The 15270-nt window shown below is 33.6% G+C and overlaps 2 protein-coding genes across 2 annotated transcripts in view; one reads left to right on the top strand and one right to left on the bottom strand.

Moving 5' to 3' along the window:
- Window positions 1-9969, top strand: part of Smp_145990 (putative suppressor of potassium transport defect 3 (skd3 protein)) — a gene marked incomplete at its 5' end in the record, with an annotated part of 20735 nt that extends 10766 nt beyond the window's left edge. Inside the window, 5 exons of the mRNA XM_018799138.1 lie at window positions 3094-3223; window positions 4668-4693; window positions 5846-5965; window positions 7928-8032; window positions 9691-9969. Of these exons, the coding sequence (XP_018650957.1) occupies window positions 3094-3223; window positions 4668-4693; window positions 5846-5965; window positions 7928-8032; window positions 9691-9939 (630 nt within the window). The 3' untranslated portion in view covers window positions 9940-9969. The remainder of the gene's footprint in view (window positions 1-3093; window positions 3224-4667; window positions 4694-5845; window positions 5966-7927; window positions 8033-9690) is intronic.
- Window positions 9970-12308: 2339 nt separating this feature from the next.
- Smp_044250 (subfamily M67C unassigned peptidase (M67 family)) lies at window positions 12309-14600 on the bottom strand. The gene is made up of 3 exons (XM_018799137.1): window positions 14452-14600; window positions 14385-14409; window positions 12309-13673 (listed from the first exon to the last, which is right to left on the bottom strand). The coding sequence occupies exon 3, from the start codon at window positions 13622-13624 to the stop codon at window positions 12524-12526; it is 1101 nt and encodes a 366-aa protein (XP_018650956.1). The 5' UTR covers window positions 13625-13673; window positions 14385-14409; window positions 14452-14600; the 3' UTR covers window positions 12309-12523.
- Window positions 14601-15270: the final 670 nt, after the last annotated feature.

Genomic DNA, 15270 nt, shown 5'->3' with positions numbered 1-15270 from the left:
CATATCTATATTCATCTTATTATAAGATTCATTTTGACCTATTGATTATTATTATACGATTTACTGTTCTTAAATTATACTCAGTTTATTAATTACTGTCTCCCAAGTTCACAGCCACATTTGGCTTGATCTTATACAAATATTATTTTCTATTTTATGGTACAATGTAGTCTGTTTGGTCGGTATATAAGCCCAGGATGTTTAAGAATAATGATTCATATTGCCGAGGCTTTTATTGGTGTTCTAGAAAATAATATTTGTTTAAGATCAAGCCAAGTGTGGCTGTGAACTTGGGAGACAGTAATTAATAAACTGAGTATAATTTAAGAACAGTAAATCGTATAATAATAATCAATAGGTCAAAATGAATCTTATAATAAGATGAATATAGATATGTACAATCTAATCACTCAATAGTTAAACAATAAGAATATACATGGAATAATTGTCCATTCATAGGTCCCGGAAGTTACCCAGACTTAAGTCTTCGCTACGAAATAACAGTATGGTACATACTTTTTTCTGATGCCCAGCTGTTCCAGTATTAATACGTATTAAATGAACCAATGAATAAATCCACAAAAAACTGAAGAAGAAAAAAGTAACGAATGTAGTAAAGGTTTTGATTTAAATTCCTAAAATTATGTGGGTATTTTCTACCGACATCATGTTATTTCTAATATGACAATACTATAACTGTGTGCATTTAGGACATGATAAAAATCTATTTATTCACAATTGTATTGTTATGTAGTATAGACAATAAATAAATTTTATTTATTTTCGATAGTGTCGTTGTCCGTGTTTATATATATTTTTGTTTATCAATATGTAACAGCATTAATTACGACTAAAATTCTGTATTAAACGTTTCATATACACTTATCGATATTTATGGTTATGTTTTTATAAAATAATTTTTTTTATCAATATCCGATCAAATCAATAAATAGTTAAACCAATTTAATTTGTATTTATATTCAATATTAAATGTGAATTTAGTTTAGTTAATAAACAACTTTTTGTTGTTAAGGGAGACTGTCTATATCTGAAAGTATATTAGAAGCCAGTTAGTTAAAAAAATGAATATCATTGAAATAGTTTACATTGTTTTACTTAATTATTATTCCGTAAGCGAAATATTGATTTATCTTCACTGATGGTCTCATTATTTTAAGCTTTTATGATTGTAATCATGAATTCAAAGTCATGCGTAAATGCTAACTAGTGGACGTATATTAGGGCGACAATAAATGAGTTATATATATATATATATATATATATATATATATATATAACTCAGGTAACGTACATGTATATGCACCTGGGGTAGTAGTAGTAGTAATAAAAGTGTTAGTACATTATTAGTACAAGAACTTGTTTTTTTTTCGCTTATCTCTAAATTTCATTTTCATAGTTTCTTCAAATGCAAAATATTTTGTTCTCTTAAAGAATATGACCATTTGTTGTTTATGTGTACTTTAAGTTTTATTGATTATCACGAGTTTGTTTCTACAACAGGTTCATCTATGTATAGACAAATGAGAAATCCATTGTTTTAGTCATATGATTTCGTTAAGAAAAACTTGAACCTTATGTGCATCATATGTTTCCCATTGCATAATTTATAGTTCTATATACTATACTGTTATTTCATTGATTATAACATCCTATAGATTAGCAGTGATTGTGAAATTTGATTATCAAATGTTGATTAAGTATGCTAATGTATTTTTCATTCTACTAAAAGTAAGTATACTTAAAAACATATTTGCTGAAAATAGAGCCAAGAAGCCACAAAGAAACAAAACAAACATACTTCACAGAGTTGAATGCCAGGCCGGATTGTCATAGCTATGGAAAAATTCCATACAATACAAAATACCCAAAAAATGAAAATACTGATACACTAACAGTAATAAATGAACTGGAGAACAAGTAATAACAGATTATCAGTATGAAATAAACTACCCATAGTAATAATGTGTTTGAAATTTGTGGTGGTAACACATTGAAGACATCTGTTTGGCTCTGTGACAATTTCTACTCCATGTCATGTTAACATTCACGCTCAAGAAGTTTTATTGACTTATTAACTTTATTATATCTGTATTTAATATCAGCGTATAGTTATTCGGTGGCTCCATCATACTTTAAAGATGTGTATACCAGTAACTTGAAGAAAGCTCACTATTATTTAACAGGGATACATAAACACTTATAGCTCTGTAATTTATTTTCGTTTCTACAATATAAGAAATATAAAGAGAAATTGATTGTGTAATCATTTTTATCATTTTACTAGAATTCTAATGCACATCCAGTTAGTCAGTATACAAACTGAGAAGTGTTAATATTGAATTAATGGTTTGAGGTAAAGAAACCAACACATTTGAAGCATTTTATGGTCTCTTTATCGATTAATATTTTAAAATATAAGAATATACATTCTAAACATATGGTTTGTTGAGATTAGATAAATAACTCGAGATAAATTTGATTATTGCATTATGTAGTTGCGTACATTCAACATGTAATTTGCAGGCAAGTCTTAACTCATTAGGTGATATGATGGTTGGTTTATAGATTTCATATTTACTCAGCTATGTTTAACAGTTTGAAGTTTCCTTTACTTTATATAACACGTATTTTTAAAAGGATTAACTGCTTATAACTGTTATTTTAGTATTTCCAGTGTGATAGTTGTCAAATAAAAAAGACAGTTACATTTACTCTCATACTTATTTGGCAGACATCAAAAGACTGAATAACACTTGGCAACAACTGTAAGGAGAGTCCAGGTTGGAGATTTCTAGTTGGCGACATATGCTCCACGAGGGGTAATATGCGTTAGTATATATTATTAGATTGGTGTTATCAAGTAAAAAAAAATTAGAGGTAGTGTATAACTAGTAGCTAATCTCAAAAGTGAGGAATGATAGACAAATATTCTGTTTTATGTAAATATTTAAATATTAATAACTATGTCAAATAAGCTGTATTTGAGTAGGTAATGGGGTTAATAAACCGAATTCGTTTTCGTTATCATCATATTATTAGCTACTTATTTACTAAACATCATATTCTTATTAGGGACGGTTAACAGATGGGCGTGGCACTACAATTAACTGCAAAGATGCTATATTCATTATGACATCGAATGTTGGAAGTCAAGTTATAGCTGAACATGCGCAACAACTACGACACGTTTCCGGAAATGATGGTTTGTTGTCATGGTTACTTTTTAAACTCATTGTTTGGTTTGTCATTTAATAGTACACCATATAGTCTGGTACAAAAGTCAATCGGCCCAAGTTTCCATACCACATATGTACGATGCGATGAAATCAATGAGACTTATTGTAACACGAATCAAAATAATGTTGTAGCAATTTTAATTAGAAAGACTAGGGATTGACAATGAAAAGATATGTATGAAGGAATACTGGGTTTAAAGATCAAGAGAAATACAAAGAGTGAAAACATTTGAACCATTATGAGTGACTTGTCAAGCACCAACCCATTAGGGCTAATGAGACATTCAAAATGATTGAGTTGGTCAATGTACTGAATTATTTCACTTCTCATCATTAGTTTAGGGGTTGATGTAGATTAGTCCTAAAGCAAAATTGTATATGTGGAAGGAGAGAAACGCATCCTAAACGTGTATTGTTGTTCAAGACAATTAGAAAACTGCTTTCCCAGCATCTTCATCAAAAAGGACTATATCGTCTGCGTACTCCGTGTCGATTAGTGAGTTCCCAGGATGGAGATCAACCATGGACAGCCGTCTTTTCCTCGTTAAGGACCCCTCTACACGACACTAGATCCCATAACAGTCATTAGACATTCAAGTCACAGTGTTCATGTCGATCCATATTTCCAAACTCTAGTTAATTCGTTATATAGGACGGTTGGTAATTATCTACATCTTGGTTGGTTTCACAGGTCACGGCTTCTAACTTAACATCCTCTTATCATGGTCGTAATACAAAATGCTATAGGAATCAAGCTTGGGAAAGTTGCTTGAGTCCAAGCCAAGATAATAAAGCCAAATTAACTAACCGTATGATAAAACCAGCTTCAACTTTGGTAACCTCTGTAGCATCCGTCTTGGTGCTAGTTACGAATGGAAACACAATTTTTATTTATTAAGTTAGGTTGTTTTCGAGTTGTCAGTTCATCGTATAAAGCCTTAACAGGTTGTTTTGTTCATAAGATCTCGGTATCCTACACCAAACGTTTGTGACACAGACGAGACATTTGACTACGTATCAACAATCAAGTGAGCTGAATTTTCTAAATCTGTTACTTTACGAGTGCAAAATTTCGAAAGTTGTAGATGGCATTTATAAGTTGACAGTATACGACAAGAAATGTAACACTATTCTCACATTTCAAATTTAATGTCTATTTTCCTATCCAAATTTACTTCAGAAGCTGACATTGAAATATCTCGAGACTTTAAAGAAAAAGTTATGCGTCCGATTTTAAGGGTAAGTAGAGTAGGTCAGTAACAATGATGACAGACTGTTATCTATTATTGTAGTTTTATTTTTCATTTATTTTGTGTCAACCTTATGCTTATTTAGATATATTGTTATATAAAACATTGTCTTAAAATCTCTTATCTCATTTTATGGATTTATCACTGAGTTCAAATGTAGGACTGAGACATTTGAATTGGACTCCAGTAAGTAATCCCCTTAAGCGTCATGATTCAAAATTGATCACAATCACAAATCTGCATTCATTCATTGTTTTACTGTAAATCGTAAACTTATAGTTCCTTTATTCTTTTCAGACAAAACATTTTGTACTCAGATTCCCGTCATTGATATGAGCTGTCGCAACCAGTACAGTCTTATGCCAGGTCCTATATTGTTTATAAACAGTCTCATTATAGCTCTTCGATTAAGTGGGACTGACTGAATTAATGATTGTGTTTTTCACCGATGTCAGTTTTGTTGTTTGCTTACTTCTGAATTTCTAATTCCGTTCATTTTGTTGTTGTTGAAAACTTATATGCACTTTGCCTGAGTAGTAATAATCATATCCGCTCACCAGTGATTAAGATCCAGATGCATTTTCAGAAGTCCTGGTGCAAGGCTATAACATGTATAGTATATCAACTATAAGCTAAGACATACATCAACGTTGATAAGATTAAATACTAGTCATAAATTGACCAAAGTTGGGAAGCCGACGCCAATGGCTTTCAACCTTATAAAATCGCTCGACAATATCCTATTTGTTGCAAGACTTAAATGTCGACAGTTAGCTCTTCTACGTGTAAGTTCTTTGATACACTGTGATAAGTCTGTGATGTTTTATATCCTTTTCTTTTAACTTGATCGTGTTGTTTGATTCGAGATATCATTTTACTATTTTTTGTTAGAAAATATTGTAAATTCAAACACAAATGGATGCTCACTTATTACACATCATTTCTCAGATAATGATCGATTCGCACATAAATAATAGTGAACAAGCAGCTAGATTTTAGAGTTTAAAAATTCCCTTAATTTACTATCGCGTAAATTGTTTATCACAACATAACTTTTAATCCATAGAATAATGCAACGATACTCAATTACGATTCTTCATGTATTAACGGATATCAAAATCTGATTAATAGTTATGTACCACCGTAGGTCAGTCGTTCAAACTATCAACTTTGTAACCTACATTTTCCCATGCTTCAAGTAGTACGTTCGTAACTAAAAAGTATTTCTCAACCTATAATATTAGTTACATTTTTACATATTTCTCATTGTCATGAATTCACTCCTGTATTGTCCAAATAACTTGCTATCGAATTTTTTTTCACATAAATATATTACAGAGACATTTTCTTCGTGATGAGTTTCTTGGTCGTATTAATGAAATGGTTTATTTTTTACCATTCTCTACATCTGAACTTACCGAACTAGTGAATCGTAGTTTAAAAAGTTGGAGTGAAAAGGTCAGTTTTTCTTCTGTCATTAGCTTTCAAAAGAATATAATTTTTGTGAAACAAGAACTAAGTATATATCAAACAACAACGTTGAAAAATTAATAGAACGCATGATGATTTTAACTGAAAAGAATCTGATTCTAGATGATTGTGATTTCACCAATCTTAAGTGTGAAAATGGACTATTTTGCCTTATGGGATAAAGCTTTAGAATAACACATAGTTGAAATCAATTATTCATGATTGGCCTGTGTGTGTGTTAACCAGTAGATGACTGATATTTGTTGAAAGATTTACTAAATTAAACAATTTTCCAGACTGATTTCCTTAAGTAGATCTCTTTAAAATGATTTGTTATAGGTAACAAGTAGATATTCTTGAAATTCACAATTGATGTCGGTGATACGTTTTTTGGAAAAGTTAACATTTAGTGCAACTGTGAATTCTTCAGAAACATTTGGCCTACTGTCAACGAATTCAAACGTATAGAAATGAGTTTGAGGAATTAGTTATGAAGAGTAATGGAGGATATATGAATTTATTATTATATCAGTTGTATTGTAGCGAATGGTTGTGGCAATCACAACATTTCACTTGTGCTAGTTTCACTTTATCTCTGATTTTCATATTTGTGAAATAACAATAGGTGTTTTTAGGTCAAGTTAAGGGATATTGTAGTTTTAGTGATTTCTGTTGTATCCTAGCGAAGGCATAAGTATGGGTAACTTCCGGGACCTATTAGTGGACGATTATTCTATATATACTCTTATTGTATAACTATTGAGTAATTAGATTGTGCATATCTATATTCATCTTATTATAAGCTTTATTTTGACCTATGGATTCTTATCATACGAATTACTGTCCGTAAATTATATTGTTTATTGATTATTGTATCCCACGTTTACAGCCACATTTGGCTTGATCTTGTTTTATTTATTTAAACACATAAATATTGGTACAAGGAAGCACCAGATACATATGCGCCATACAAATCTCATTCGATTTGCTTGAGGGCTGTGATACTGCCCAGGTGCCCGAACTGAAGCAGGTGGTTTTCTTAGGGGCCCACACCCGGAGCCTTTGATCGGAAGATCTGATCCACAAGGCAGTGGAGCATCGTGAGGAGATGCAGTCCCATGGTAGCCGGTGATCAACGATTGATTCGTACGCCATTTGTTTCCTCAGGATACTGGAGCCCATGTGCACCATTGGTTTGGAATCAGGGTTTTCCAACTCCCCTAGGTGGACTCGCCTTGTCCACCAACCCGGTTAAAGCGCCGGACATTCGCTTTTCGTCCTCTCAATTTCGTAAACAACAGTAATGCCAGGAGAAGGCAGTGAGTAGGACTTCCCTGGCAGAGGCTATATATTCGCTGGCCATGTGAGAGCATTTGGAGAGGGAGAGCGGACTCTCTCCACTCTCGGCCGTACCAGGGCATCTGGGGGCGCTTGATCTTGTACAAATATTATTTTCTATTTTATGGTGTGATGTGGTCTGTCTGTCTGGTATGTAAACCGTGTATGCTTGAAATAAATGATTCGCATAGCAAAAGCTGAAATTGGCGTTCTGGACTCATTTGGAAGGGCTAGGCGGACAAGGGACCAATAGGGACGCTAGACTGCTCATACCGGTCGAAGTCATTGTTTTGGCACAGTGGTATCCCAGTTGGTGGATAATTCACATGATAAAAGCCGGACATAAAATCATAACGAATTGGCATACGGCCTTCTTTTTATTTTTTTAAAATTCATAACAATTTCACTTTTCAGGTAAACTCATGTGTGTTACGGCATAAGTTAACATCAATAAACCATGTGTAAATCCTATTTATGCCTAGTATTTTGTTGAATCTTTTCACTATGGTCTGTTACACAACTTGCTTACTAGATTATCTATACCTAATTTTATAAACTATGTCTTTTCGTGTGTAGAACTTGATATATAACCTAGAGTAATTTTTCTTGTAGGCATTGAAAAGACATTCTCTCACAATAACATGGAATCGTGAAGTAGTAGATCTTATTGTTGATGGATATGATGTGTATTACGGAGCAAGATCAATCAATTACGAGGTAAGACTGGCCAATTTCGCCGCGTTTTTATAGGTCATACTACTATGGATTTCAAATTAATCCTCTATGACTTTCAGATGAGTAGAAGTGTTTGTTTTAGTAATTTCATCGACATGACTGACCTTGGTACAGATAGAAGTGACTACCTCATTAAATGATTTTACATTGTGGGAACTTTAATCAACTATCGTTTTCAATTCATGAATGTAGGTGTGGCCATTGACTTACTTGATGATAGAACGTGAAGTAGTTGAGCGCGTTGACCGCTTCACTTATTTTGGGAATCTCATCAACCCTTGGGGTCTGGTATATGACGAAATCTCAGCACGGATACAGAAGGCTCGTCTAGCTTTCGCCAACTTGCGTCATTTATGGCGTAGGCGAGATATCCGTCTACCAACCAAAGGACGGGTTTACTGTGCAGCTGTTCGTTCCGTCCTACTTTATGACAGTGAAACATGGGCGGTAAGAGTAGAGGATATTCGTAGGCTACTAGTATTCGATCATAAGTGTCTTCGAAGCATTGTTTGTATATCCTGGGACCACCGGGTAAGTAATGCAGTCGTTCGTAAACGGGTACTAGGTAAGGATGGCAAATCGATTGATGAAGTAGTGAAACTTCATCAGTTGAGATGGCTGGGACACGTGTTACGTATGCCCAACCACCGACTGCCTCGACGTGCAATGTTTTATGGTGTAGGTGTAGGTTGGGAGAAAGCGAGGGGCGGCCAGACCAAAACGTGACACAAATCCATGAAGTCACTGACAAGTGGACTGAGCCATGTTGGTAGGTGTAGACTACCTGGTTGGGATTCGTGAGATGATAGCAATCGATGGTTAGAGACCTTGAATTACATGGCTCAAAATCGTTTGCAATGACGAAGGTGCATTCACTCTTTGTGTTCTGCCAAATTCTAATCTTCTGAATCCTTCATGTCTCTATCTTTTTTCTGTTTCCAAATTTATTTCATTAGATTATACTCCTTCAATAACATCTTCAAACTCTTATCTTTCACATAATGCTTATACTCTTACTACTTCTACCACTATGGGATTTGAATCGACAGCTGCATCTCTGTGCTAATGTAGTATGACAACTCGAACTGATGTACGTACATACGAAGTTCTACGTTGTGACTGACATTGACTTACTATTATCTTATACTAGCCGGAGTGAAAAGCTCGAGGACGTTTTCTCATTGTAAAATTTTTCTGCAATGCATAAGTTGTCAATTTCAAGATAATAACTTCAAATGAGGAGATACAAAGGCTTTCATTTTTCTGGGAACTACTGTGTTGTGCAGGTAGTCGGATTTGCAATTTCGCTAACAGAAAAATAATGGATACCTATTTTTCTCATATAATCATTACTAGACTATTATTATTAATGATATAACTCAACGTCAAGGTGATAACTTAATGGTTAAGACATTCGGCCTTCAACCACTAAGTTGCAGGTTGAAACCCCATTCTTCCTACTTTAGTTTGAGCAACCAGATAGTATGAATTAACCTTTACATTTAGACTATGGCTCGAAGCCCCAAGTACTTGGTAAATAAATATTCGTTAACATCAGAGCGAAACTATAAATCACATCTTTTGTCTTTACACACTGAATGATACTTTATATTGAATTTATGTTTGATCAATTTTTTCAGATTGAACGTAGGATAATTAGTCTCCTCGCTTTAGCTGATGAACAAGGACATCTAAATCCCGGTAGTCGTGTCAACATCAGTGTTAGTCATAAAAGCGTTAAAGATGAAGCTTGGTCATCGAAAAAATCAAATGAAAACTTGGATCCAACAATATCTTCCCCACCGCGTATAGTACTTAATGTTACAGATGCAAAAGGCAAAATGAATAAAGTTCTTGATTTGACACAGACCACTGTTTCGTGGGCATGAGTTTACATATATACATATACTATTTTAGAGAACTGATTTTTCGTGCATTAAAATGACACTGACTGCTTACTTACACGACGATTTTTGGCATATCAGATTACTCAATTTGTTACTTCAGGTTCTGTTGAATAGATTTTTTAAAGCTTATCAGTATATCCAGTGCATGTTGTACACAAATGTTTTATCTTAGTATATGCAACAAGCTTACTTATGAAAGTAGCTGGATTAATTTTAATGGATATGTGCTAATAAATTTTCAGCAGTAGATGCCTTGTACAGCAGATATTTAATTCCCATTTTGAGATTTGGTAAATAAAGAAGGAACGAATCGAGCGAAGAAAAAATTTCTCTGCAATTAGTTTTTCATCATAGCTCTTAACTAATATATATATATATATATATATATATATATATATATATATATATATATATATATATATATATATATATACTGCTTTCGGCCTTTATTAACGCATATAGTTGTAGTCTATTTCGACAGGACCACTTACTGTGTTCTTTTGATGTCAGATGTAAGGCTGTATGTCTAAAAAACAAGAAGACATAAGTTTTTTGATCCATAGTACTGTTATAACTTGTGGCCAAGTGGATGCCTAGTTAATGTATGACGTTGTAAAACCGCCAATCAGAAAGCAGCGAATTATCGATTTGAACAGTAACACACGAAAACCGTACGAGCAGTCTAGAGTGCTTATCGATCCTGCTTCTGCCTAGCCCAGCCAGTTAAGTCCAGAACACCAATAACAGCCTCTGCGGTATGAATCATTGTATTTCAAACATACTGAGTTTATATACCAAACAGACTGACCACATCGTACCAATAAAATAGGAAATATCATTTGTACAAGATTTAGCCAAATGTGGGAGGCAGCAATTAATAGACTAGGGATAACTCAAGAATGGTAAATCGTACAATAATAGTCTATAGGTCAAAATAAAGCTTATAATAAGGGGAACATGAGTATGAATAGTTTAGTTATTTAGCAATTATACGATAAAAAAAAATATGCATAATACTGGTCCATCAATGGATACCAAAGTTACCATTCACTATTGTTATCGGGACAAACAAGTACATGGTCTGACGTGGAAATATGAATTAAGGGCTGAAGTAATTACCTGACTGGTTAACTTTTAATCGTATAAGAAAATCGGTAAAGTTAGGTTACTGAGGGTAAGTATACTATTTTCACTACTCTTCATCTAAGTTATATCATTGAAATGCCGATATTTCTACCACTCAATGTTTTAGCGTAAGTCCTGATAACTTTTCATTCAGTTTGCCCTGCATCCCATTAGTATCAGTACGTATTTGTAAATGAATCTTAAAGTTAAGTGAGATAATAGTTACTTCTCTTAAAACTGAGTATATCATAGAGTACGAGTAAGTTTGGGGATGTACTTCAATCATAAAAGTGACCAAACTATGCGGATACAGGGACGTTAATTAAATGCAAGATAGGTTGATGCAACAACAACAACAATCTTCGATGTTCCAAATAGTATTGCTTATTCAAGATGTTAATTAATTGAAGTACCAGGTTGCAGGGGAACAACCTAAGTGCAGATTCTTCGTGTGCGTTAGTAGGTATGACTAGATACTGCCTCTAAAACTTAACATCATGATATGATAACAATTTTCCGAACCTATACTTCTTTCCAAATTAGTCATTCTTTATAAATCTTTTACATACTGACTGGCCATCTTTCAATAGTTCCAAAAAGCAATCTAACATCTGTCTCGCAAGTAACTTATATTCGTAAGATTTAGGCAGCGATACGCTATATATTAGTCTGATAGATGTCATAGTCATGTCTATCTGCACTTCAAATAAACTCATAATCACCGGGTTGGTTTTGAGGATGCTGTAGGCAGTGTACATTAGTCCTTTCATACCATAAATCTTCGCAGTGAATCTAAACGAAAATTAGGAATATACCTATAGCTAGGAGGTTCAAACAAATTTATGTATTCTTATGTTAGCTGGTTCCAAAAGGATATATGTTGACACATTTTAGATTCATATGAAATAGTACGGAACTAAATGTATTGCTATGCCTATAGGGAAAGATATTCCTGCCTACCAAATAATTCACATTACCCTACATCTGATAATAAGATTTTCGAACCAGTTTTAGACAATTCTCTAGAGACTTTTATGAGGTCAATAAGACTTATGTCTATGAGATGCTTCTACAGTCATATCTCGGTTTAAAACTATTTGATCAGTGAAACGCTTCACCTGTAAATAGATGCCCAGCCACAACGAAGTTTCTAAACGTCTCTTCCCCCTGTCCAGTCTCAATCCATCCTCAAATTAACTTTATCAAACACTAAGTTCTATCTCTTTCACAAGTGATAAACCTTTGTGATTGTTGATCAATAGCAGAAACATTTACAAGAAGCATTTGACAATCAAGAAAAATAAATAAGGGTCTCATTAGGAAAATATTGCAAACCATTTATAGTTTCTTAAATTAAGGTCAGAAAGAAGTGAAATAGATAAAGCATAAAGAATAGTCTGTACATTCAAAACTCACTGTACAAACATTGTGAACTTTCAAATTATCGGAGATCATCAGAAGAATGTTCAATAGTGTCGTCAAATATTACATGTTGACTTTGTTCATATAATGGGAGATCTGTGGCATGTGGATGGAAACCTGTTTTTTTACATTTTGACAGGAATGAAATGCCGTGATCAGGAGTTAATGAAAAACATTTAATATCATCGAACTTAGGAGCGCATACAATTGCAATCGCTTCCGGAAGCATAGTCTGGTAAGACAGTTGACAATGTAGATCAACAGCCGATAAGAAAGCCGTTTGAGTAGGATGTGTATGAATCCAACCCAATGTGATCAGCTGCCTCCTGTCTAAGTACTCGAATATTTCCTCTTCATTATACGTAACGCAAGAGTCTGGAGTACCACTTTGTTTCGGAATTAGAAGGTTTGTAATATAGAAATTGCCACTAATTAATTTCCCACATAGGGTCCCACAAGTTTCTCGATTTCCTTTAGTGTTTTTACTAGCTAGGCTCAAAAAGTCACTAATCAGATGTCGAGATAAATATGTTTTCGTTAAACCATAATTTCCTGTGTAGTTACTGTACAAAGATCTTGGGAGTTCATCGGGAGTATAGTTGAGGGCTTTATTAAAAGCGGGATATAATGTCCCGTTAACTGAAGATAAATTAGACAAGGAGTGTCTATAAGAGTTGGGATCAACTGGATAGTCATCATATGGTTTTGAAGTATGATTAAGAAAGGGTACCACTGGCCCATTTGTATTCACTTTCCATTCAGTTATACTAAGTGACTTTTTATACAACTCATATTCCTCTGTGTACTTCTTTTTCAAATCATCCTTTAAGAACTCGGCAGATTTTGGGAGTAATTTACCAAGACTTTTGAGTTCGTTTTGAACACGTGGATCCAGTCTATGGTAACCATTATGATTAGGTAATTCTCGGATACACAAAACAGCTCTTATGGATAATATGTACGCTCTTTCTTTTTGACCTGCTTCTGAGAACTGGACAGACAAACGAAACATCGACCGGATAAACCGTGCATAGTGAGAAATGTCTATATTTTGAATGATAGTGAAATCTTCGGCAGACTTAAGGAGAGCATCCAGACGTTCTTGGGGAGTTCGGTTCATTTTTGGACAAAAGATGTATAAATTAAGATATTACATGGAGGAACTGGACCTAAAAGACATATAAAGGAATTGCATCGATCAACTTCTAAATTAAAAATATATGTAAGTAAAAAGTTTGTTTGGTTATGAAAGGATTTAAACCCGAAATTGTACAAGTGTTTTTATTAACACCGACAAATTCACAGTTGTAAATAATAAGCTTTCTATTGAGTTTGTGAAATAGGTTCTTCTGTTACGATAAGGAACAACATGGAATTTTTATGGTTCCTCGACGTTATGCTTACATCACATCCTAGCTAAGAAGCCTATGAAGGAAAAACTACTCTCTAATCAGTACAAAAACTGAAAATAAGTGGATAAAATGTTGTTTAGTATCAGTGACTAAGTATAGGTTCACGTAACCGGCATTGAGTAATATATTTATGCAAGACTTAGCCATATTGCCTATTTATCTACAAATACTTTGACTAAAATGCGGATTTCTCACCACCTGACGAAATCAAGTTTTTAATTATGAGGTCAACGATAAATGAAAATTATTATTTTACCTAAAATCCACAGTAGTCGAGGAAAATAGTGAAGGTTCTGAAAGAACAGAATTTAACGACATTTGGAATAATCAGAAAACTTTAAAGTGATGCTTTGTCATTCGTTGGAATTACTGCATATACTAGTTAAGTATAATCTTCAAACTTTCAACAACCGCTTCATGTCATTTAAACCATGAATGAATTACAGATTATTGTAAACATTAACTTACGGTCCCTTGTTCAAATCTTACACTTCTGAAAATACAAGGATTACACAGACTTATGGAAAGCACTTACATTTAATTTAGGACTGATTTGTCTCTAGTGAATAAAATTTATGACTACAGAGGAATACGGAAGTTGGATTCAGGTTCTTTATTTAATCATTTCAGTATTTTTACCTAATTCTGACAATCCAACGTAACACAAGAGGACCTAGTAAGAAATTTGTAGGAATAGAATAACATAAGTATGAAATACAAATTTAATCTTGGAATTACAAACATAAAGTTTGATAAAAAGAAGTTAATCAGTACTTGATATTCTTTAAAAGTTGTAATGTGGCTTAAGACACCATAAGCTGCAAAAGTGACCTATCCAAATAGGCACCATCAGTGCTCACAAAGATCTAATGCCTTACCAATATTTCGACCCAAATATAAATTTCCATAGGGTAGTGAGAAATTTATGAAAGGGACTAATTGCTCCAAATATAAAGGTGACGATGTATCGATATTTCTCGTGCTATAATACTGCTTACATCTTACGTTTCTTGGTGCAGTATGTGACAAGCTTTTTTATTTATATTACTTGTTTTTGGAAAAGACCTCACCATTTTTGAAAATGTAACTTACTTCAGTCACACTAATTTGCTCGGGTTTTACTTGACAGAAAGAAAAATTCGGAAGAATAATACCATTTATTCTGTGGCCACTGCTGAATAAAATCCGTTTTCAAATAGATTTTTGTCAAGAGACTTTGTAGAATAATTGGTTAATACTGGACTTATATGTTTAATAATAGTCGTCACCAACGAGGATATTTAATTTTCCAGTGAAAGCTTACGCAAACATTCAGATAAGACAACTTCCATATTCGCGACGTTGAAAACAAACC

Source organism: Schistosoma mansoni, chromosome 3, assembly GCF_000237925.1.
Source record: "Schistosoma mansoni strain Puerto Rico chromosome 3, complete genome".
NCBI lineage: Eukaryota > Metazoa > Platyhelminthes > Trematoda > Strigeidida > Schistosomatidae > Schistosoma > Schistosoma mansoni.
Note: the sequence above shows the minus strand (reverse complement) of the source record. Positions and strands in the feature narration are given on the sequence as shown.